Source organism: Nyctereutes procyonoides, unplaced genomic scaffold, assembly GCF_905146905.1.
Source record: "Nyctereutes procyonoides isolate TBG_1078 unplaced genomic scaffold, NYPRO_anot_genome, whole genome shotgun sequence".
Classification (NCBI taxonomy): domain Eukaryota; kingdom Metazoa; phylum Chordata; class Mammalia; order Carnivora; family Canidae; genus Nyctereutes; species Nyctereutes procyonoides.
In genome coordinates this window covers 62833771-62855922 of record NW_026575052.1, presented here as the reverse complement: position 1 = coordinate 62855922, position 22152 = coordinate 62833771, and the positions used below count along the sequence as shown (strand labels likewise).

The 22152-nt window shown below is 39.2% G+C and overlaps 1 protein-coding gene across 5 annotated transcripts in view; it reads right to left on the bottom strand.

Moving 5' to 3' along the window:
* PRPF18 (pre-mRNA processing factor 18) overlaps positions 1–21221 on the bottom strand; it is a 57838-nt gene extending 36617 nt beyond the window's left edge. For 2 of the 5 annotated variants that reach the window (XR_008665270.1, XM_055331826.1), the window contains exons 1-3: positions 21011–21221; positions 2354–2431; positions 2215–2241 (exon numbers count right to left, since the gene is read on the bottom strand). Coding sequence is in view for 2 of the 5 variants with exons in the window: in XM_055331826.1 (XP_055187801.1) it covers positions 2215–2241; positions 2354–2431; positions 21011–21076 (171 nt within the window). In the remaining 3 variants the exon portion in view is untranslated. Of the gene's footprint in view, positions 1–1054; positions 1206–2214; positions 2242–2353; positions 2432–2985; positions 3091–21010 lie in introns of those variants that run through there. The other 3 variants (XM_055331827.1, XM_055331828.1, XM_055331830.1) reach the window with 3 other exon arrangements.
* Positions 21222–22152: the final 931 nt, after the last annotated feature.

The window sequence follows — 22152 nt, the reverse complement described above, 5'->3', positions numbered from 1 at the left end:
AAGAAAGAAGAAAGAAAGAAAGAAAGAAAGAAAGAAAGAAAGAAAGAAAGAAAGAAAGAAAGAAAAGAAAAGAAAGAAAGGAAAGAAAGAAAGAAAGAAAGAAAGAAAGAAAGAAAGAAAGAAAGAAAGAAAGACAGACTACATGGTTAAAATGCTATTATTTCTGATTCTGTAGTTAATGGCTAAAGGTTATGTTAACCAGTGTTACCAGTGCTGACAGAAAATTGAAGTAAAAAACTCGGGATTCCTGGGTGGCTCAGTGGTTTAGCGCCTGCCTTTGGCCCAGGGCCTGATCCTGGAGTCCAGGGATCAAGTCCCACATCAGGCTCCCTTCAATGGGGCCTGCTTCTCCTTCTGCCTGTGTCTCTGCCTCTCTCTCTCTGTGTCTCTCATGAATAAATAAATAAAATCTTAAAAACAAACAAAAAACTAAACTGTACGTTCACAAACCAAATCAGCATCAATCCACATAAATGGTAACTATATTTCATTAAGGAATAAAGGTAATACATGCTGTATTTTCATTATTACCAAGAAGGAAATATTTTTTTTTAATTTTTTAAATTTTCTCTTTTTTAAAAATTTTTTTTATTTATTTATGATAGTCACAGAGGGAGAGAGAGAGGCAGAGACACAGGCAGAGGGAGAAGCAGGCTCCATGCACCGGGAACCTGACGTGGGATTCGATCCCGGGTCTCCAGGATTGCGCTCTGGGCCAAAGGCAGGCGCCAAACCGCTGCACCACCCAGGGATCCCCAAGAAGGAAATATTAAACACATTTTAGAAAGAAAACCCTGAGCTTTCTTTTTAAGCATAAAAACGGGTATTTCCCCAAAAACCTCAGGATGAAAAACATTTTTAATTATAGAATGCCAGTTAATCACTTTTAGGAAAAGATCTAAGACATTTTGTCAGCAGGACTCAATGTTACAAGCAGTATCTTTAACTGTAGTTATTCTGCTTCAGTGCTTCTATCTAAGCAAGAAAGTACTGACATATCACTGAAGCAATCTAAACAAAGCAAAGCTGCCCCTGTTTTAAGTTATTTTCCTACCTTACCATAAAGTTGAAAAGGTTCAAATTTAGAGATCTGGGAAAGCAACAAGTCAGCAGACTAAGCCCATAGTCAAGGATTCTCATTCCAGATCAAGTGTAAGTTAGACAACGATGGGCAAGCAAAAGATGAAAATTCTTCTGAGTAGCTATTCGACGGCTATTTACATAAATTGTGTTTTAATTTCCTAAACTGGAAGCAAATGAAATCAATATATTTATGAAAAAATATCAAAATACAAATACAAACTTTTGTATTTTAGAAATCAGAAACATAAAACTCCATTTCCAATACTTGCCCTCTGCCAACACTACAAAACCAAACCAAATGCACATACATTCCTCATGCTTCTAGAAATGCTATGCCAGATAATTTCTAGAATTCTCCCATTACATGCACAAGATTATCATATTATACATGTTTCACAAGCAAAAAGTTGATGTCAAATTTACAATCTGGCAAAAAAGTATTCAACAGAACCTCTGAATTTTGTTTCAAAAATTATCAAACTAGATACAGTCTTCTTTTAAAATAATTTCAACTTCACCTCATAACATTTAATCCCTCCCAATAAAAACCCCATATATTGTTCAACCATGATAATAGTTGAGTAAGATAATAACAGGGTAACCTCAAGGATACTTTTAGTCATGGTTCTAAAATATACAGTCTTCCAGACAACTCATTTGTTTCTAACAAATATTTCTATACATTTTCTAACAGTAGACAAAGCAGCATCTGATATGTGGTACCTTATTACTCAAAAGCATATAAATACTGTATCGCATTCTATCTCAGGCAGAGAGAGGTACTTGGGACCAAAAGGAATTTATTAGCAATGCCAAATAAAAGTAATGGTTTAAAATATTCAAGTGGAAGAGGGGAAATACCACTAGTAATACCACTGTGGCTGAATGAATAAAATAATTGAAACCTCTTAAAACAGACTTTTATTGGGAGAGGTAGGGAGAGGAATGGTGGTGGTGATGAAGATGAGGCAGTATCAGATCCAGGAATTAAAATTAAAAAAAAAAATCAAGCTTTAATCTCAAGCCACTTCATGCTGACCACAAAAGCCAAACCATTCCAAGCCAAAAGTCATGCATGGATTTTCCTGAATTCAAGATTTAAAAAAAAGAAAAAAGAAAAAAAGCTCATACCTCTCCAGATGGCTTCTCATTTATAGGCTAATGTATAATATTGATAAATTGAACAGAGATCAATAATTTTGTCACTTTAACAGCAGTAAAAATGTAAACTCAGAAATGTACAATGAAACAGAAAAGCAAGCACTCATACCTTGTAGCCACATCTTTCAAAATAGGCTTCCTCTTCTTTTTTCGCAAGTTCACTACGCTTGAAATACTTTTTATTTTCCTATTGAAGAAAAAAGTACATTAGTAGGTCCCCAGGTAATATGTTCCATAGTCCACCTAAAAACACTCCAGTTTTTCAAAATCATGATCAAGTTTGATTCTGTAGAGATCATACTGATTTCACGAACATGGCACTGTCCTCTAGCCTGCTCTAAATATGAAGTATTGGGTGGCAGTAACTGGGTGATGGACATTAAGGAGGGCACACGACGTTATCAGCACTGGTTGTTATATGCAACGGATGAACTACTGAATTCTACATCGGGAACTAATGATAAACTATATGTTAACTAACTGAATTTAAATAAAATAAGTTAAATAAATATTAAATATTTGTCTTACAGTATCATTTTAACAGGCATAACAAGAAGAAACCAACAATATTTTCCAAATGTTCACGTTGTTTTGATTTTATTTCCCAATGTTTGGGTTCAATGATAATTTCTACAAGTGGATTCATTATGAATCACATAAAATAGAACACTATTTTCTCCCAACAGAAACAACTAAACAAAAATTATAGTTAACTGTATCTGACATTTAACTTCCACTTACCCAGAGAGCTCCAAAGATGTATCCAAATTCCTTTTGTCATTTGGAATCTTTTTGTATCAACTGTATTTGTATTAATGAGGTCTCAAAATCACATTAATTCCTAATCTAGACACAAAATGGTTTGAGAATCTTTATTAAAAAAATCGTTTAAAGCTATTAGTTTTATAGGATTCAATGTTATGAGACAAGCTCTAAATCTGTAGGAGGAACAAATGTTCGTTCTTTCTGTACCATATACATTATTCTCATTGTTAAATCTAGTCCCTAATTTGGACATCATTACTGTCTACAGCTATGCCTCTTGGATATCATTCCACTAATGATTCAGCTCAAATAAAGCTCCTGCTCTCCTTCATTAGTAATTATAATTGTACCTCAAGATACCTCCATACATATTTAGCACTTCACAGTTCCCAAGCTCATTCACTCTGACAATAATCATGGATGCTAATAAGATCATGACAAGAACGGTTGATGATGAACAATGGACAACTCATGCTGCCACACTTGAAGGCAGCAGTCAAGTCTGGCATCAGGAAAACATTATGTGTCTCCTACATGATACACACAGGAAGTATACAGCGCATCTACAAAGTATTCTTGCCAAAGAGCTGCAAGGTCTCATTACGTTTTTTAAAATTTTTATTTAAATTCTATTTATTTAACATATAGCACATCACTAGTTTCAGGAGAATTTAGTGACTAGTGATTTGCATATATAACACCCAGTGCTCATTACATGAAATGCCCTCCTTAATTCTCATCACTTGGTTATTACCCCATCTCCCCACTCACCTCCCCCTCCAGCGACCCTCAGTTTCTTCCCTATAGCCAAGTCTCTTATGGTTTGCCTCCCTGTTTTTATTTTTCCTTCACTTCCCCTCTGTTCATGTTTTCTTAAATTCCACGAGGAAATTGTATGGTATTTGTCTTTCTCTGACGGACTTATTTCGCGGCTTAGCATAATACCCTCTAGTTCCATCCACTTTATTGCAAATGGCAAGATTTCCTTATTTTTAATGGCTCAGTAATATTCCAGTGTGCATGTATGTGCCTGTATACACATCTTCTTTATCCATTCATCTGTTGATAGTAGGTCTCATTTCTAGTTTATAAGAAATGTAAGGAATAGGGAAATAAGCTAAACACCATCACTGGGAAGCAATTAAACACTGGTACATTACCAACTAGCCAGTTTTTCCAAAAAGTTAATGGCATAAAAAAGGGGAGGAGGGGGAGATGTTCTTGATTAAAAGAAACCAAGAATCATAGTAAATAAATGCAATGAGTGGACTGTGTGGATTGGATTTGAACAAACCAACTGTAAAAACATGCATGTATATATTTTAATTCAACTGAGGACACGAACATGAGAGGACTATTTAATGGTATTAGAGATAAATAATTTTGCTAGGTATGATCACATCTGGTAAAAAAGAACATGTTCTTACTTTCTAGAGTTACAAGTGTTAAGACAGAAAGAGATGAGGGTTCATTATAGAATTCTCTTTTTGTATATGTTTAAAATTCTCATAATAAAGAATTTTGTTTTAGTTCATTAATTCAATGAACATTTACTGACTCCTCTATCACACACTCAGCACAGCTTTACAGATATAAAGTTGAAGTATTCCCTGGAGTAAGGAACTGACAGCACCATCCCAACATCAAAGCTACCCTGAGAAAGTTGTGAGCAAATAATATTAATCCCAGTTTAGATGTAGAGACTTGCAAGTTAGAAAGGGCAGGGGACATTCTCACAACTTACTGAGCCTCACACACAACTAGAACTCTGGACCTGAAATCCTTTAAACTGCCCAGTATTGCAAGCTACAGATCTTCATTCCCAAAATCCTATCCCAGCATCACCAATTGTTTCTTTTGGCTACACAGCATGTAGCAGTCATATTTCATATAAATAAGCTGACAAGTATACTGGTATCCTCTCAGAAAGAGCAGATATACATGAAGAAAGTAAAGGACTCTCCAGGCCAGAGTCTGTGCTGGCATCTTTTTTTTTTTTTTTTTTTTTTTTTTGTGCTGGCATCTTTTACTACCATGCCCCAATTCTTTTTTTTTTTTAATAAATTTATTTTTATTGGTGTTCAATTTACCAACATACAGAATAACACCCAGTGCTCATCCCGTCAAGTGTCCCCCTCAGTGCCCGTCACCCATTCACTCCCACCCCCCGCCCTCCTCCCCCTCCACCACCCCTAGTTCGTTTCCCAGAGTTAGGAGTCTTTATGTTCTGTGTCCCTTTCTGATATTTCCCACACATTTCTTCTCCCTTCCCTTATATTCCCTTTCACTATTATTCATATTCCCCAAATGAATGAGAACATACACTGTTTGTCTTTCTCCGACTGACTTATTTCACTCAGCATAATACCCTCCAGTTCCATCCACGTTGAAGCAAATGGTGGGTATTTGTCGTTTCTAATAGCTGAGTAATATTCCATTGTATACATAAACCACATCTTCTTTATCCATTCATCTTTCGATGGACACCGAGGCTCCTTCCACAGTTTGGCTATTGTGGACATGGCTGCTAGAAACATCGGGGTGCAGGTGTCCCGGCGTTTCATTGCATCTGAATCTTTGGGGTAAATCCCTAACAGAGCAATTGCTGGGTCATAGGGCAGGTCTATTTTTAACTCTTTGAGGAACCTCCACACAGTTTTCCAGAGTGGCTGCACCAGTTCACATTCCCACCAACAGTGTAAGAGTGTTCCCTTTTCTCCGCATCCTCTCCAACATTTGTTGTTTCCTGCCTTGTTAATTTTCCCCATTCTCACTGGTGTGAGGTGGGATCTCATTGTGGTTTTGATTTGTATTTCCCTGATGGCAAGTGATGCAGAGCATTTTCTCATGTACCATGCCCCAATTCTATGGAATACACCTAAGAAAATCTTAGTCTACAACATGGCTTCTCAAAATGTGGTTCATGGACCTTTGGGGGTCCCTGAGACCTTTTCAGAGGCTCTACAGGGTCAGACATATTATCATAATAATACTAAGAGATCATGTGCTGGCTGCCCTTTTCACTGTGCTCACACTGGCACTGACAATACAAAAGCAATGGTGAGGAAAACCACTGGAACCTCAGCATAAGGAAAGGTAAGTATTTATTTAGGTCTCAGAGTTCATTGTATGCTTCATCTTTTAATATTTGGTATGATGAAATCAAACATATAAAATAAAAAAAACACAAAAACATATAAAGTAGTTCTGCTACATAATAAAGTAGGATAGTTATCTCCTGTTTGGCAGACTTTTTCTCAAAACTGAACAAAGCAAGTCTGTCACTAAAAGGATTTGTTGCCAATGATAAAATTCCATCTCTCAAGTAAAAATGAGAATGGGGTAAACTTGCAGTCATCACTGTGAACTTGATGGCTTCCCAAGACTTAAAAGCTTTTCTGATGAATCAGTGGTGATATTAAGGAATGTCACTTTTTTATATCATCTAATGCAACATAGCAGCATGCAGAAGATCTACATGACTCAACAAACTATGACAGTACAGAGTCAACAAGTTCCAAAATTATGCATAGGCAAAAGACTTATGAGCAGAATAAATCAGAATAATCTGAAGCATAATAGATCAATAGACTGTAACATACAAAAAGTTCAGTGATGGAGGGGGTGGGGAAGACGTGGCTGGCTCAGGTGATGAAGCATGGGACTTGATCAAGGGGTTTTGAGTTCAAGGCCCACACTGTGTGTAGAGATTACTTAAAAATAAAATCCTGAGGAAAAAGAAGTTCACTGATAACGGCAAGAATCCATATTCTCATCTTTAAGAAATTTACCAATTGTGTTTTGGTATAGTATCAATAAAAAAATAGCCACAATTATCCAAAAAGGCTATTATTAAAATACTACCGTTTCCAACTACCTAGCTGTGTGAAGATGATGTTTCTTCATATACTTGAACAAAAACAACATATTGCAACAGGCTGAAAGGAGAAACAGGAGAATCCAACTGTCTTCTGACATGCCAGGGATTAAAAAGAGATTTGCAAAAATGTAAAACGTCATTCTTCTTGCAATTTTCTTTTAGAAAATACAGTTTTCATTAGAACATCATTTATGTTAGCACACATGAGTTTATTGTGGTATGAAACAGAAGTCAACATGGAATATAAGCATTTTTAAACTTCCCAGTTTTAATTTTTAAATGCCTTATTATTTATTTTTTTGAGAGGACGAACACACACATGTGCGAGGGGGGCGGTTGGGGAGGGGGAGGGAGAGAAAGAATTTCAAGCAGGCTTCACATCCAAGTCATGATCTCATGACCTAAGCCAAAATCAAGAGTCAACTAACTGTGAACCTTAACTGACCTGTGAGCCACCCACGTGCCCCTAAATTTCCCACTTTTAATTTCTAACATAGAGTAATTATCAATAAACACATCATACAGAAACAAAAGCTCTCTGAAGCCATCAACTAAGTATGTAAAGGGGTTTCGAAATCAAGAAGTAAGAACCAAGGTCCTAGGAGAATCCCTTTGTTGGCTCTCCCCATGCCGGTACCCCATGCGCTGCATGATGTTGGGAAACCGCTTGGGCCTCAACATTGCCTACTGATCCCGGTGTATTTATCCACTCAGTTTGCTCTCCTATTCTCTACAATGACCAGTACACAATCTCCACTCTCTTATCCCTTCATTCCCCCCCTCCCTCACTCTCAGCAACTGACTAAGCCACTCTGTTACAGAGAAAAGGGAAGCCACTGAATGCCAAGTCGTCCCAGCACCAGTCCTTCCCTGGCTCTGTACCAATCCTCTCTTCATTTCAGAATGGAAGAGGAAATCCTCATCCTGCCTAATGCCAATCTCTTCCAGCTGCACTCCAGATCTCAAGTCCCCTCCCCCAACCCTGCCTTCCTCAGGAACTTCTCAATTATACATCTTCTCTCTTGCATGGGCACCTTCTCCCTCTCTAATGGCTCTTGGCCATCACCACTTAAGTACGCTTAAGACTCTCCAACCTTAATTATTCTTCCCTCTGCACCAGGTACAGAGCTGAGTGCCATTTACAGCAGAACGAAACTGTTTTGTCTCCATTTCCTCACTTCCAATTCTCTTTGCAGCCACTCAACAACTTGGCCTCCCTTATTATTCCTCTGAGGCCATCAACAATGTCTAAGGTGCAAATGTAGAGTCTTTCTGACAGACCTCAGGCAGTCTTTGGTTCCCAGGCTAACTCCCTCCTGCAATAGCTACACTCTTGGCTGTCAGACAACTTTTCTTCTTTCTTCCTCACTTACTGGTTTGTTCAGATTTCCTATTTCTTGTATTTTTTTAGATCCTTTAATCATTTACTTCACTTCGATTTTTCAATTTACCAGAACAGAAGACATTATTTTCCCTAATGATTTTATTTTCCAGTATCTTCCATATTGGTAACTACAGTTCCTCTCTTTACTGTTTCAATTCAAAATTTTGTTCAGTTCTGTTTAAGTTCTTTAAAATTAAGCTGCTTTTATATTTTGATAAATTTAAAAAGGCAAGTGCAGAAGAGTGGATCTATATGCTACTATATGTATTTAAAAAAGAAAGAATATCCACCTACTTGCTTCTTTTCCACATCGATTTCACATAGATGTTAGCTGCTGTGGAGGTGAATCCAGAAGTCCGGAGACAAGTGTTAGAAGGAAACTTTATTGTATCCTCCTTCAGTAGATTTGGAATTTTGAATCATTTGAATTATTTAATTTTTTAAAGATTTTATTTATTTATTTGAGCGCACATGCACGGGCTCGGGCTCACGTACTAACAGGAGTGAGGGGCAGAGGGAGAGAGAGAACAGGAGACTCCTCGCTAAGCAGGGAACCCAAAACAGGGCTGATCCCAGAACCCTAAGATCATGACCTGAGCCGAAGGCAGACATTTAACCAACTGAGCCACCCAGGTGCCCCTGAATGAATTATTAACAATGACATTTTCAAATTTGTTTTTCATTTTGGAATTATAATGAGAAATATTTTGCTTTGTACTACATGACCATTTATTTCATGACAATAAAGGATGCCTAAAACAAAAGGTTATCCACCATATTTCACTCTTTATATACCTATTTAGAAAAAAAGCAGTTTAAAAGAGCAAATAAAACTTCTCTAACTATAAAACATTATTTTATAAAGTACACTGAAAATACACTTTGAAATATAAAGTGCTGAGGACACATTTATGGTATAATTTTTTTAAAAGATTTTACTTATTTATTCATGAGAGACAGAGAGACAGAGAGAGAGGCGGAGACATAGGCAGAAGGAGAAGCAGGCTCCACACAAGGAGCCTGATGTGGGACTCGATCCTGCGACTCTGGATCACACCCTGAGCCGAAGGCAGATGTTCAACCGCTGAGCCACTCAGGTGTCCCCATTTATTATATAATTAAAATTGTAGAATATTAAAACTTAAACTTCAGTGATACAGCAGCCCCTTTATAGGTAATAACTCAGGTTAGATAACTTGTCCACATTTAAAGAGCTATCTAGGAATGCAGCCACAATTAGATTTTACAACTTGTTTATTTTACAAATTTCCTTTCTAACTATATTCAAAATTTTCAGTTTGTTGAATTAACTATGGAATGCATAATAAAGACTTACATACACAAAAGTCTAAAAGTGGTTGGCATACATTTTAAGACAGCGTATGAACGAATGCTTTAAATCTCTTTGGATTCTCTCCTAAAGCACCTAACATTTTATTGGCCCTTTTACCCTGACAGATTTTAAAAACGTGCAAAGAGTATACATAAAAGTGCTTCTCCTTTTTAAGACAGAACCTAATTCCTACATGCTGCTTCACAAATGTTATTCTTAGACTCTATCCAAATTATACTCTGTAGATTATCAAACAGATTCATAGGTCTAAAGTACAGAAACCTATCTACCACGTCACCTAAAATGTCTGCCCACACTAATAAAGGAAAATCAAAATTTAAAACATTCAACCAGGGATCCCTCGGTGGCGCAGCGGTTTGGCGCCTGCCTTTGGCCCAGGGCGCGATCCTGGAGACCCGGGATGGTATCCCACGTCGGTATCCCACGTCGGGCTCCCGGTGCATGGAGCCTGCTTCTCCTTCTGCTTATGTCTCTGCCTCTCTGCCTCTCGCCCCCCCCCTCTCTCTCTCTCTGTGACTATCATAAATAAATTTAAAAAAAATTCAACTGTGACTATCAGTATTTCACTAATTTACAATCAGCCTTCCTCAATCATGTTAAGGTTTTTAGTGTTTATATAAATTGGATACAAACATCAAGAGCTGTACAAAAACATGCTGGAAAGCCAACATACAGCCTGAATAAGCAATGCAAGACACTTTGAGGTGTCTGGGTGGATCAGTTGATGAAGCATCTAACTTGCGATTTCGGCTCAGGCCACGATCTCAGTGTCTTGTGATCAAGCCGCACTCACTGAGTGTGGAGCCTGCTTAGGATTCTCTCTCTCTCCCCCTCCACCCCTTCCCTGATCACACACTCTCTCGAGCATGCCCTCTCTTTAAAAAACATAAGAAATGATGCCTTAAATGACACGTTAGACCAGCTGGATGTAACAGATACATAAAGAACATTCCATCCAAAAGCAAAACATTCTTCTCAAATACACATGGAACATTCTCCAGGAGAGATCATGTATTAGGTCACAAAGCAAGTCTTAATAAATTTAAAAAGGATGCAATCACACCAATCATCTTTTCCAGTCATAATGGTATGAAGCCAGACATCAATTACAAGAAGCAAATTGGAAATTTCACAAATATGCGGAGATTAAACAACATGTTACTGAACCAGTGAGTCAGTGAAATCAAAGGAGAAAAAAATTACACTCAAACAAATGAAAACGGAAGTACAACTTACTAAAATTTATGGCATGTGGCAAAAGCAGTTCTATGGGGAAAGCTCACATCAATACATGCTTACCTCAGGAAACAAAAAAAAAAATCTCAAACCACCTAACTTTACACCACAAGGAACTAGGAAAAGAACAAATGTATCCCAAAGTTTGCAGAGAGAAGGAATTAACAAATATTAGTGCAAAAATAAATGAAACTGATACTAAAAAGAGACCGAAGAAACTAAGAGTTGGTTTTTTTGAGAAGATAAATCAACAAACTTTCAGCTAGTTTTATCAAATAAAAGACAGTGCTGGAAAAAAATTATGAAAGATGCTACAACTGATACCACAGAAATACAAAAAGATCCTAAGAAACTATTATGAACAATCATATGCCAACAAACCGGACAACCTAGAAGAAAAGGATAAATTTCTAGAAACTTGGAAACTTCTGAATCATCAAAAAATACAAAATCTGAATTGACTGATTACTAGTAACGAGATTGAATCAGTAATCAGAGACCTCCCCCAAAAATCACAAGTCCAGGACCAGATGGATCCACCAGTTAATTCTACTAACCATTCAAAGTGATACTAATCCTTCACAAAAGTTTCAAAAAAAAAAAAAAAAAAAAAGAGAAAGGAACCCTTCAAACACATCTTATTAGGCCAGCATTACCAAAATACCAAAACCACACAAGGATCCCACAAAGAAATAAAAATTACTGGCCAATATTCCTGATAAATACAGATGCAAAAATCCTCAACAAAGTATTAACAAACCAAATTCAACAATATATTAAGAGAACCATACACCACGACCAAATGGAATTTATTCAGGGATGCAAAGATCATTCAACACCTGCAAATAAATGGGATACATATACCACATTAACCAAATGGAGAAAGAAAAAATATCTCAATAGATGCAGAAAAAGTATCTGACAAAATTCAGCATCCATTTATGATAAAACCTCTCAAAAAAGTAGTAGAGAGGGACATACCAACATAAAAAAAGGCCAAATATGAAAAGTCCACAGATAATATAAATGGTGAAAAGCTGAAAGCTATTCCTCTAAGATCAGGAATAAATCAAAGATATCAATTCTCATGACTTTTTTAATTTTTTAAAATTTTTTTTATTTATTTATGATAGTCACACAGAGAGAGAGAGAGAGAGGCAGAGACACAGGCAGAGGGAGAAGCAGGCTCCATGCAGGGAGCCTGATGTGGGACTTGATCCTGAGACTCCAGGATCATACCCTGGGCCACAGGCAGGCGCTAAACTGCTGAGTCACCCAGGGATATCCCTCAATTCTCATGACTTTTATTCAACATAGTATTGGAAGTCCTAGCCACAGCAAATACACAAGAAAAATCCAAATTTATGAAAAGGCAAAACTGTCATTATTTGCAGAATTATATGTATAAAGTCCTAAAGACTCTCATATAAAACTCTTAGAGTAAATGAATTCAATAAAACCACAAGATACAAAAATCAACATACACAATTTGTTTCTATGTACTAATAAAGTATCAGAAACAGAAATTAAGAAAATAATTCCATTTACAATTGCATAAAAATGAATAAAGTACTAAGAATAAATTTAACCAAGGAGGTAAAAGACCTATACCCTGAAAACTCTAAGACAGTGATGAAAGAAACTGAAGACACAAAGAAATGGAGGGACACCTGGGTGGCTCAGTGGTTGAGCATCTGTCTTCAGCTCAGGGCATGATCCTGGAGACCAGGGATCGAGTCCCAAATTGGGCTCCCTGCATGGAGCCTGCTTCTCCCTCTGCCTGTGTCTCTGCCTCTCTCTCTCTCTCTCTCTCTCTCTGTGACTATCGTAAATAAATAAAAAATTTAAAAAATATAAAAATAAAAAAATAAAATAAAATCAGAAAGAAAGAAAGAAAGAAAGAAAGAAAGAAAGAAAGAAAGAAAGAAAGAAAGAAAGGAAGGAGGTAGGTAAAGATACTCTGTGCTCATGGATGGGAAGATTTAGTACAGGCTTATGTTGTTTTATTCACAGAAATTACGACTTTTACAATATGAAGATTTGTGGCAACCCTCCTTGAGCAAGTCTGTTGGTGCCGTTTTTCCAACAGCATTTGTGCCTGTGCCCTACTTGGTGCCTGTGCCCTATTTTGTTAATTCTAGCAATTATTTCAAACTTTGTCACTTTTATTATTTTTGCTACGGTATCCGATCAGTGATTATAACTCACTAGAAGCATAGATGATGGTTAGCATATTTTATTTATTATTTTTTTTGGTTAGCATATTTTATAGCAGTACTTCTAAATTAAGCTATATTTTTATAGACATAATGGTACTGCAAACTTAATAAACAGTATAGTGTAAACTTAACTTCGATATGCACTGGGAAACCAAAAAACTCATCTGATTCACTTTATTGCAGTGATCTGGAACCAAAACCACAGTATCTCCAAGGTATGCCCGTACTGTGCAAAGGTCCATACCACTCAAAGCAATCTATAAATTTAATCCAATCCCTATCAAAATTATACTAGTAGTTTTTACAAAAATAGAAAACAATCCAAAGTTTTATGTGGAACCACCAAAAATCCCAATAACAAAGTAATTTTGAAAAAGAAAAACAAAGCTGGAGGTATCACTCTCCCTCATCTCATACTATGATATAAAGCTATAGTAATACAAGCAGTAAGGTAATGGCATAAAAACGGATGAATGCAACAGAATAGAGAGCCCAGAGGGGTGCCTAGGTGGCTCAGTTAAGTGTCTGACTCTTGATTTCAGCTCAGGTCATCATCTCTTGGTTGTGAGAGCAAGCCCTGCTTCAGACTGCACACAGCAGTGACTCTGCTAAAGTTTCTCTCCCTCTCCCCCCACTTGCTTGTTCTCTAAATACATCTTTAAAAAAAAAAAAAAGAATAGGGCATCCAGAAATAAACCCATGCACATATAATCCATTAATTTAAAAAAAGGAGTCAAGAATAGGCAAGGAAAAGGTAGTCTCTTAAAAAATGGAGCTGGATTACCACAAGCAAAAGAACTAACTATACTACCATGTTAAGCCATACACAGAAATTAACTCAAAATTGATTAAAGATTTGAATATAAGACCTGAAACCATGAAATTCCTAGAAGACATAGGCAGTAAGCTCTTTGACATCTGTCTTGACAAGTTTTTGAATCTAACTCCAAAAGCAAAGGCAACAAAAGAAAAAATAAGTGAAACCACATCAACTAGGAAGTTTCTCCAAAGCAAACAAAATCATCAACAAAATGAAAAGGCAACCTACTGAATAAAAGATATTGTGAATTGCATATCTGATAAGGGGTAAGATCCAAAATATATAAAGAACTCCTACAACTCAATAGCATAAAAACAAATAATCCAATTTAAAAATAAGCAGAAGGTCTGAACGGATATTTTTCTGAAGATTACAGATAGCCAACAGACACATGAAAAAATGCTGATCAACATTACTAATCATCAGGGAAAGGCAAACCAAAACCAGGAGATATCATCTCACACCTGTCCGAATACTATTATCAAAAGACAACAAATAAAAGCACTGGCAAAGATGTGGAGAAAAGGGAACCCTTGTGCATTCTTGGTGGGAATGTAAATTGGTGCAGCCACCTTGGAAAATAATGCGGAGGTTCCTCAAAAACTTAATATGTTCAGCAATTGCACTTCTGTGTATTTATCTAAGGAAAATGAAAACACCAAAAAGATGTCTGCACCCTCGTGTTCATAGCAGCATTATTTTCAATAGCAAAGATATGGAAACAACTTGTCCATCGATGAATGGATTAAAAGATCTCTCTCTCTCTCTCTCTCTCTCTCTCTCACACACAGACCACACACAGAAAACCAAGTATTATTCAGCCATAAAAAATGAAATCTTGCTATTTACAACAAATGGATGGACCTTGAGGGCATCACGCTAAGTAACTCAAATAACTCTAGAAAATGCAAATGAAAGCCAATCAGTGGTTGCCCATGGATAGGGTGGATGTGGGATGCAGGCAGCAGCAGGAAGGTGGGATTACAAAAGGGTAAAAGGCAACTTTGGGACGAGATGTTCATTCTCTTCATTGTGGTGAAAGTTGCACAGGTGTACATGTATGTCTAAATGCACCGACTGAACATTTTAAATGTGTAGTTTACTGTATGTCAATTATACCTCAATAAATTAGGCTGTTTAAAAATAAAATATCACAGCAAGAGATAAAGAGGACAAAGGGGAAGAGGAGGACAAAAAAAGAAAGAAAAAACTAGCAGTAGTGGTGATAGGATTTACCTCCCCTGACCTTGAGACTCAACATAATGCTACAGAAATCAAGACAGTCCAGCAGTGGCATAACGATCACTAAATAGCTTACAAGAATACGAGTAAGCACCCAGAATGGAACCATACACAATTATTTAATTTCTAAAGACACCAAAACAATCCAAAGGGAAAATTATTTTCAGTAAATGGTGCTGGAACAACTGGATATCCACATGGAATGCAATAAGCCACATCACTACCTCACATCATACCAAAATATGGATTCAAAATTGTTCAGAACTCTCTATTAAATAAAAACATAAAGCTTTTAGGATATAAGAATACTTTATTTAGCCTCTTGAATTAACACCTAGGAACAGAGTGACTGGATTATATATAGGAGTATGTTTAACTTTTAAGAACTGCCAACCTTTTCTCAAGCTAGTTATACTCTCTTATATTCCCAGACAGGACACACAAAATAATAACCATAACAAACTGATAAGTTGGGCTTTATCAAAATTCAAAGATTTGCTCTTCAATAAACACTATTAAGAAAATGAACAGAGGGGAGCCTGGGTAGCTCAGTCGGTTAAGTGTCCGACTCTTGATTTCAGCTCAGGTCGTGAGCTGCAGCCCCGTGTCAGGTTCCCCACTGGCAGTTTGCTTCTCTCCCTCTGCTCCCTTAGCTCTTTCTCTCTCAAATAAATACATCTTAAAAAAAGAAAAGGAAAGGGAAAAGAGAAGAGAAAAAGAAAGAAAATGAGTAGAAGACCTATAGTCTGGGAGAAAATATTCACAAAACATATCTGACAAAGCCTAGCATCCATGTTATTATGAAAAATTCTTTCAACACAAGGAAAAAACCCCAACCCAATTAAAAAATATGCAATTTTAATACTTTACAAAGGAGATACAAAAAAAAAAAACCAACAAAAAAACCCCAAAAACCCAAGAGAGATACAAATGGTAAAACAAACAAACAAACCATGAAAAGCACTATCATCATCATTAGGCAGATGAGAATTAAAACCACAACCCGGGGGATCGCTGGGTGGCTCAGCGCTTTAGCGCCTGCCTTCAGCCCAGCGTGTGATCCTGGAGTCCTGGGATCCAGTCCCATGTAGGGTTCCCTGCATGGAGCCTGCCTGTGTCTCTGCTTGTGTCTCTGTGTCTGTGTCTCTGCCTCTCTCTCTCTCATAAATAATTAAATAAAACCTTTAAAAATAAATAAATAAAGCTACAACACGGTATCACTACACATCCTCCAAATGGCTGAAATTAAAAAGACTGACAACACAACTGCTCTCAGGAATGGAGGACATCTGAACGAACTCTGCTGCTGGAGGTGTAACAGGGTCCAAGCACTTTGGAGAAGCATTTGGTGGCTTTTTATAAAAGCATGTATGTACTCTATGACCTAGCAGTTCTACTCCCCAGCATTTCCCGAAGAGAAATGAAAACATGACACTTCTGGAGAAGTTCCTGGCAGCTCTGATCTTAAGAGTCAAATCCTGGGAAGAGCCATGGTGTCCAACCTCAGAAGAATGATTTCCCAAACTGGGTCTATTTATTTAATGGAATACTATGTGTGTGGGGGGGAGAGCAACTGATACATGCAACATGAATACAACTCAAAACATTATGACTAAACAAAGTGGAACACAGCAGAGTGCCCAGTAGGACTCTACTTCTGTGGAAGTTCTACAGCAGGCAAAACCAACCAGCAGTAGTGGCTTCTGGGGGTGGGAGGCAGAGGGAATGCCTGAGAAATGGAACGAGGGAACATTCTGTATTCTGATACGAATGGGCCTACACAGGTATATGTATTTGTCAAAATTCACTGATCTGTGTATTTCTTACTATATAAATTTGTGCTTACACATAAAAAGAAGTATAAGCAAACACTGAAGTGTGACTAATGATGCACAGCAAGTTGTTTAGGGGTAAAGTGTACCAATGTCTGCAACTTAACTTGAAATATATTAAGATTGTTAAATTGTTCTCATTACCCCATCTGCAGCCAAAAAGAAATTATCTGTTTGGTTCTGGAGGAGCTGCCTCACCTTTGGTCATTTCCAGGGGGTGTCCCAGCTTTTTATTGTTTTTGGTTTTTTTTTTTTTTAAAGATTTTATGTATTTATTCATCACACACACACACAGGCAGAAGGAGAAGCAGGCTCCATGCAGGGAGACCGATCCGGGACTCCAGGATCATGCCCTGGGCCGAAGGCAGACACCAAACAGCTGAGCCACCCAGGGATCCCGCAGCTTTTTATTGTTAATCTGTGAGAGTTGAAATAATACTTACCTTGTGAGTGCCCCTTCACCAAACTGTAGAGAAGCTACTGAAACAGACTATCCCCAATCCTAAATAAGTTCTGACTGCTCAAACTACTCTGAAGTAGTTTCTGCATTGTTAGACAAAGTAATGAATGGACAGATAGAAAAATCATGATAAAACAAATAGTTAAATGTTAACACAGGTTTAACTGTAGAATCGACATGGTAGGCATGTGAGTTTCTTACTACAATTTTTTGAGTTTTCTTCAGTTGAAAAATTTCCAAGTAAAACAAAGGACAAAAATTCTACTCTGCAGATATCAAAATACACTATCAACAGGAAAGCAAAGTCTCCACCACACTGTTTTTTGACCGCACTAAAGGAAAACTTTCAGAGGCTACCCATTGAACATGAAATACAGAAGCTCAAGAAAATTACAGACTATTACAAAAAAAAAGGATGAGAGGGCAGCCCGGGTGGCTCAGCGGTTTAGCGCCTGCCTTCGGCCCAGAGCGTGATCCTGGAGTCCCGGGACTGAGTCCCACATCGGGCTTCCTGGATGTAGCCTGCTTCTCCCTCTGCCTGTGTCTCTGCCTCTTTCTCTGTGTCTCTCCTGAATAAATGATATGATATGATATGATATGATATGATATGATATGATATGATATGATATGATATAATATAATATAATATAATATAATATAATATAATATAATATAATATAATATAATATAAATAAAATAAAACAAAATAAGGATGAGAAAGAGTGAAGAAAGCCAAGTCCAAAGAACTGAAAAAATGAAAAAGGTTTAATAGAGCCAGAACAACTCTGGTGCTACAGTATAATGGGCACAGTTTTTCACCAGCACAGAAATTACTAACCCTTGACCTTTTCAAGTTCAAGATCCTTTTAGCAATATCATAAAAAGGAGGAGATTAGAGGGGCACATGCAGAAAGAAGACTCGTCAAGACTGTCAAATGCTATGGAGGTCACTGATATCCCTAATCAGAATCAATTCAGTACAGTTGCAGGAGCAGGAACCTTTGTGCATCATGTTAAGGAGTGTGGAGGAATTAAGACTTATTTTAAGAATCCTGGTTATAAAAAAAAAAACAAAAAAAAAAAAAACAAACCTGGGGCACTTGGGTGGCTCAGTGGTTGATTGTCTGCCTTTGGCTCAGGTCGTGATCCTGGGTTCTGTGGGTTCCTGTGATCGAGTCCTACATCAGGCTCCCCAGAGGGAGCCTGCTTCTTCCTCTGCCTGTGTCTCTGCCTCTCTGTGGCTCTCATGAATAAATAAATAAAATCTTTTTAAAAAACCTTGTTAAAGACAGGAGACATCAGTATGTTCTAGGACTGAAGGGGAAAAGCCAGAAAAGCCAGTAGACAGAAGGCACAGGGAAGAGAGGAGATACGGGACATAAGGTTCCTGATGATCCTAAAAGAGATAAGCTGAGATCCAGTGAGCAAGTGGAAGGTTTGACCCAAGCTTAAATGATACCTCATGTCCCATTTCAACAGGACAAAGGGTGAGGAATATCTTGCCTGTTGGCTTCTCTATTTTCTGTGAAACTGGATGCATAGTCCTTAAAGGATCAAGCATGACTTTTTTTTTTAATCCTCCGTAGCACAGTGTAGTGTACATGGAAACATATAGAAAACATTCAGTAAATATTATTGAGGGAAAAAACAAAAGGTAAAATTCTACACAAAGACCATACTCGTGAGTACAACATAAATGAAAACTGCTAATTGTGCTCCACTGTTTCTGAAGCACTGGGTTTTCCATATAATGACGCTCCGTGTTAGCTCATGATTCACCAACACCAGGACTCCAAAGCATTGTTATGAAGCAAGAGACTACACTTACTTCTAAGTAGTTACAGCAGGCAGATCATTTAGGACAGGTGACAGGAGGCTATTTTAGGAGCTTCCCCAATTTAACAAGGAGGCACTCACAGTAAGTACTATGTCAACTCTCAGAAAAACAAAAAGCTGCAACCTCACTTGAAAGGACTAAGCTGAGGCAGCTCTTCTGAGGAACACTGTAGCACAGACAGGTGTTTTCCAACTACAGACAAGGTAATGAAAACAACACAGTGACCCCCAACCAGGATTTTTAAAAATCAAACAGAACGGATTAAAACATAGGATAGAATCACATGTAGTTAAACTGAGAACAGTTTCATGAAACTTTTTTCCGTTATACCCATCAGAGCAAACTAAACATTTCTCATGGTGACTGGGGCGGTGAGAAATTTGAAAACCACCGATGGACACTAAGATGCAGAAAGATAAAGACTTTAAATCATCAGATTCTACATAAAATCATACAGTCACAGTATCAAGAAATGAAATCTCGCCATTTGGGACGACATGGATGCCGCTAGAGTGCACCACACAAAGTGACATTAGGTCAGAGAAAGAGAGGGCAGCCGGGGGGGGCTCAGCGGTTTAGGGCCTGCCTTCGGCCCAGGGCACGATCCTGGGGTCCCACGTCGGGCTCCCTGCATGGAGCCTGCTTCTCCCTCTGCCTGTGTGTGTGTGTGTGTGTGTGTGTGTGTGTGTGTGTGTGTGTGTGATAAATGAATAAAATCTTAAAAAAAAAAAAGTCAGAGAAAGAGATACCATATGATCTCACTTCTCTATGGAATCCAAAAAAGGCAAGACAAACAAAGCAGAAGCTAATAAATACAGAGACAGGGTGTTGGGGGGGCGTAACAGGTGAAGGAGGCTAAATGGTACAAAGTTCCGGTTACAAGATCAAGTCCCGTGCACGGAAAAGCACCGCCTCGGGAACACAGTAAAGAGTTCAATACCTTGGCTGGCGACACACGCTAACCCACACGGTGGTCTGCATTTCCCGACGGCCGTAACGGTCGGATCCCTCCGCGATACCCCCGCAGCTAACACAACCCTGAAGGTCGGCTAAGCTTCCGTGAGACAGACTGCCCAGCTTTGACGTCTACCGTGGCAAGTATCCGTGAACACATCGAGAAAAGCTCTCTGTGATCCCCGATAATCGGGAAGAGTGTCCAGGGCTGCAGGGGCCCAAGGCCCTGAGAACCGCTGGTCTCAGGGACCGCCATGCAACGCGGTCCTCAATACCCAGTTCACGGAAGTTTCTGTATCACGCAATTCTCCTCGTTCTCCTCACTCCGCTGTTTGTCCAGAACGGTGCCGGCCGTCCCATCAGCGAAGGGGCGGGGGGCGGGGGGCGGGATGGGGCGGAGGCGGAGGGGGGCAAAGACGACGACAAAATAAAAGCTCAGACAGGTTTCGAGAGCAGGACGCAGTCCCAGATTTCACAGATATTTTTTTTTTTTCCAGCCGGGCACAAACCCTCAGTAAAACGACAGACGTGAGCCACCAGAACCGGGGCCCGTCCGCGGAATACGGACAGATGGGCGCGGGTGCAAAAGGGGCAGCTGGGGGGGGGGGCATCTGCCAGAATCCCGGGGCTCGCTGCAATCCCGCGCCTCCCTGAGACTCCCAAGGGAGGCGTCCTAGGCGGGTCCGGGGGCCGCTCCCACCAAGCCCCATCCCCGCGCGGAGCCCTTCACCCCACCCCACCCCCGCCCCTACACACGGCCTCACGACCCCCAAGGATCCTCACCACCAACAGGTTCCTGTCCTCCACCAGCTGCCGCTTCCGGAGGATCTCCGACTTCAGAACGTCCATGTCGCAGGCCCGGCTCACGCCGAGCTTCGCCCTCGGGCCCCCGGAGCCGCCGACCCACCCCCGCCAAGCTCGGACCCCCGACGACGCCGGACGGTAGCCGCTTCCGGCGGAAGCCGACGTGAGCGAGAGGAGCGGAGGGAGCGCCCCGGGGCCCCTGCGGCTGGCGAAGCGGCTGTGGACGCGCGCCCCCTGGCGGCACCCTCCGGCAGCGCGCCTGCCTCACGCTAGTAGAGCCGCCCTTCGCAGGAGGCTGGAACAGGAGCGCCTCTTGAAGCCCCTGCAGGTCGACGTGCTGTATTTCTTCATGAGAAGTCATTACACCTGCTGGTACCTGCTAGTTCAGGAGCAGAAGCCTCCGCATAAGAACACTTCAATTATGTTAATTAGGGCCAGCTCCTCTCTCATTAAACCGTTTCACATCAGAGCTCCCGAAGTTTACCTGCTTGCCAGAATGAGGTCACTAAAGTGGGAAAACCCTGAACGGTACTATTAGCTCCCAAGTACAGAACAAAGGGGCAGTGTTCACTGCCAGCCCGTTACCCGTTAAATTTCCTGTAAAGCTAAGCAACTACATCCACTTAATTCGTTTCAGAAGTAAATGTCTCTCCTCCTCAGTTCTAAACTGCTGCTAACAGGTCTTGGTGATGATTGAACACTTATCCCACACTAATTGAGATAATTTTTATGGTCATACATTCAGCAATCAAGATTTCTAGTGACATGATTGGAGATGTAATCAAAAATTGTGTGTGTGTAAGTCCGGCACATGGGAAAAAAATTAAATTGTGGAGAAAAATTAGATCTAAGATTTTGATTTTAAGAAGACTCTGAGAACTGTTTTCAAAGCTTTTATCTTGGGTTCTATGCCATTTAGCTGGTTTTGAAATCCCAGATAAGTCATAACTGAACAATATTTGACATGTTAGTTTTCCCCCCTCAAAAAGGGAAGAAATATCATTTAGTTCAGTCAATTGATACTGGGTAAGATGATTTATCAAAATAAAAGGTGGCAGAGAACTGTTTGATCAATTTACAAAGTTTTGTACGCACCTGTGTGCTTGTGTGTTGGTCACATT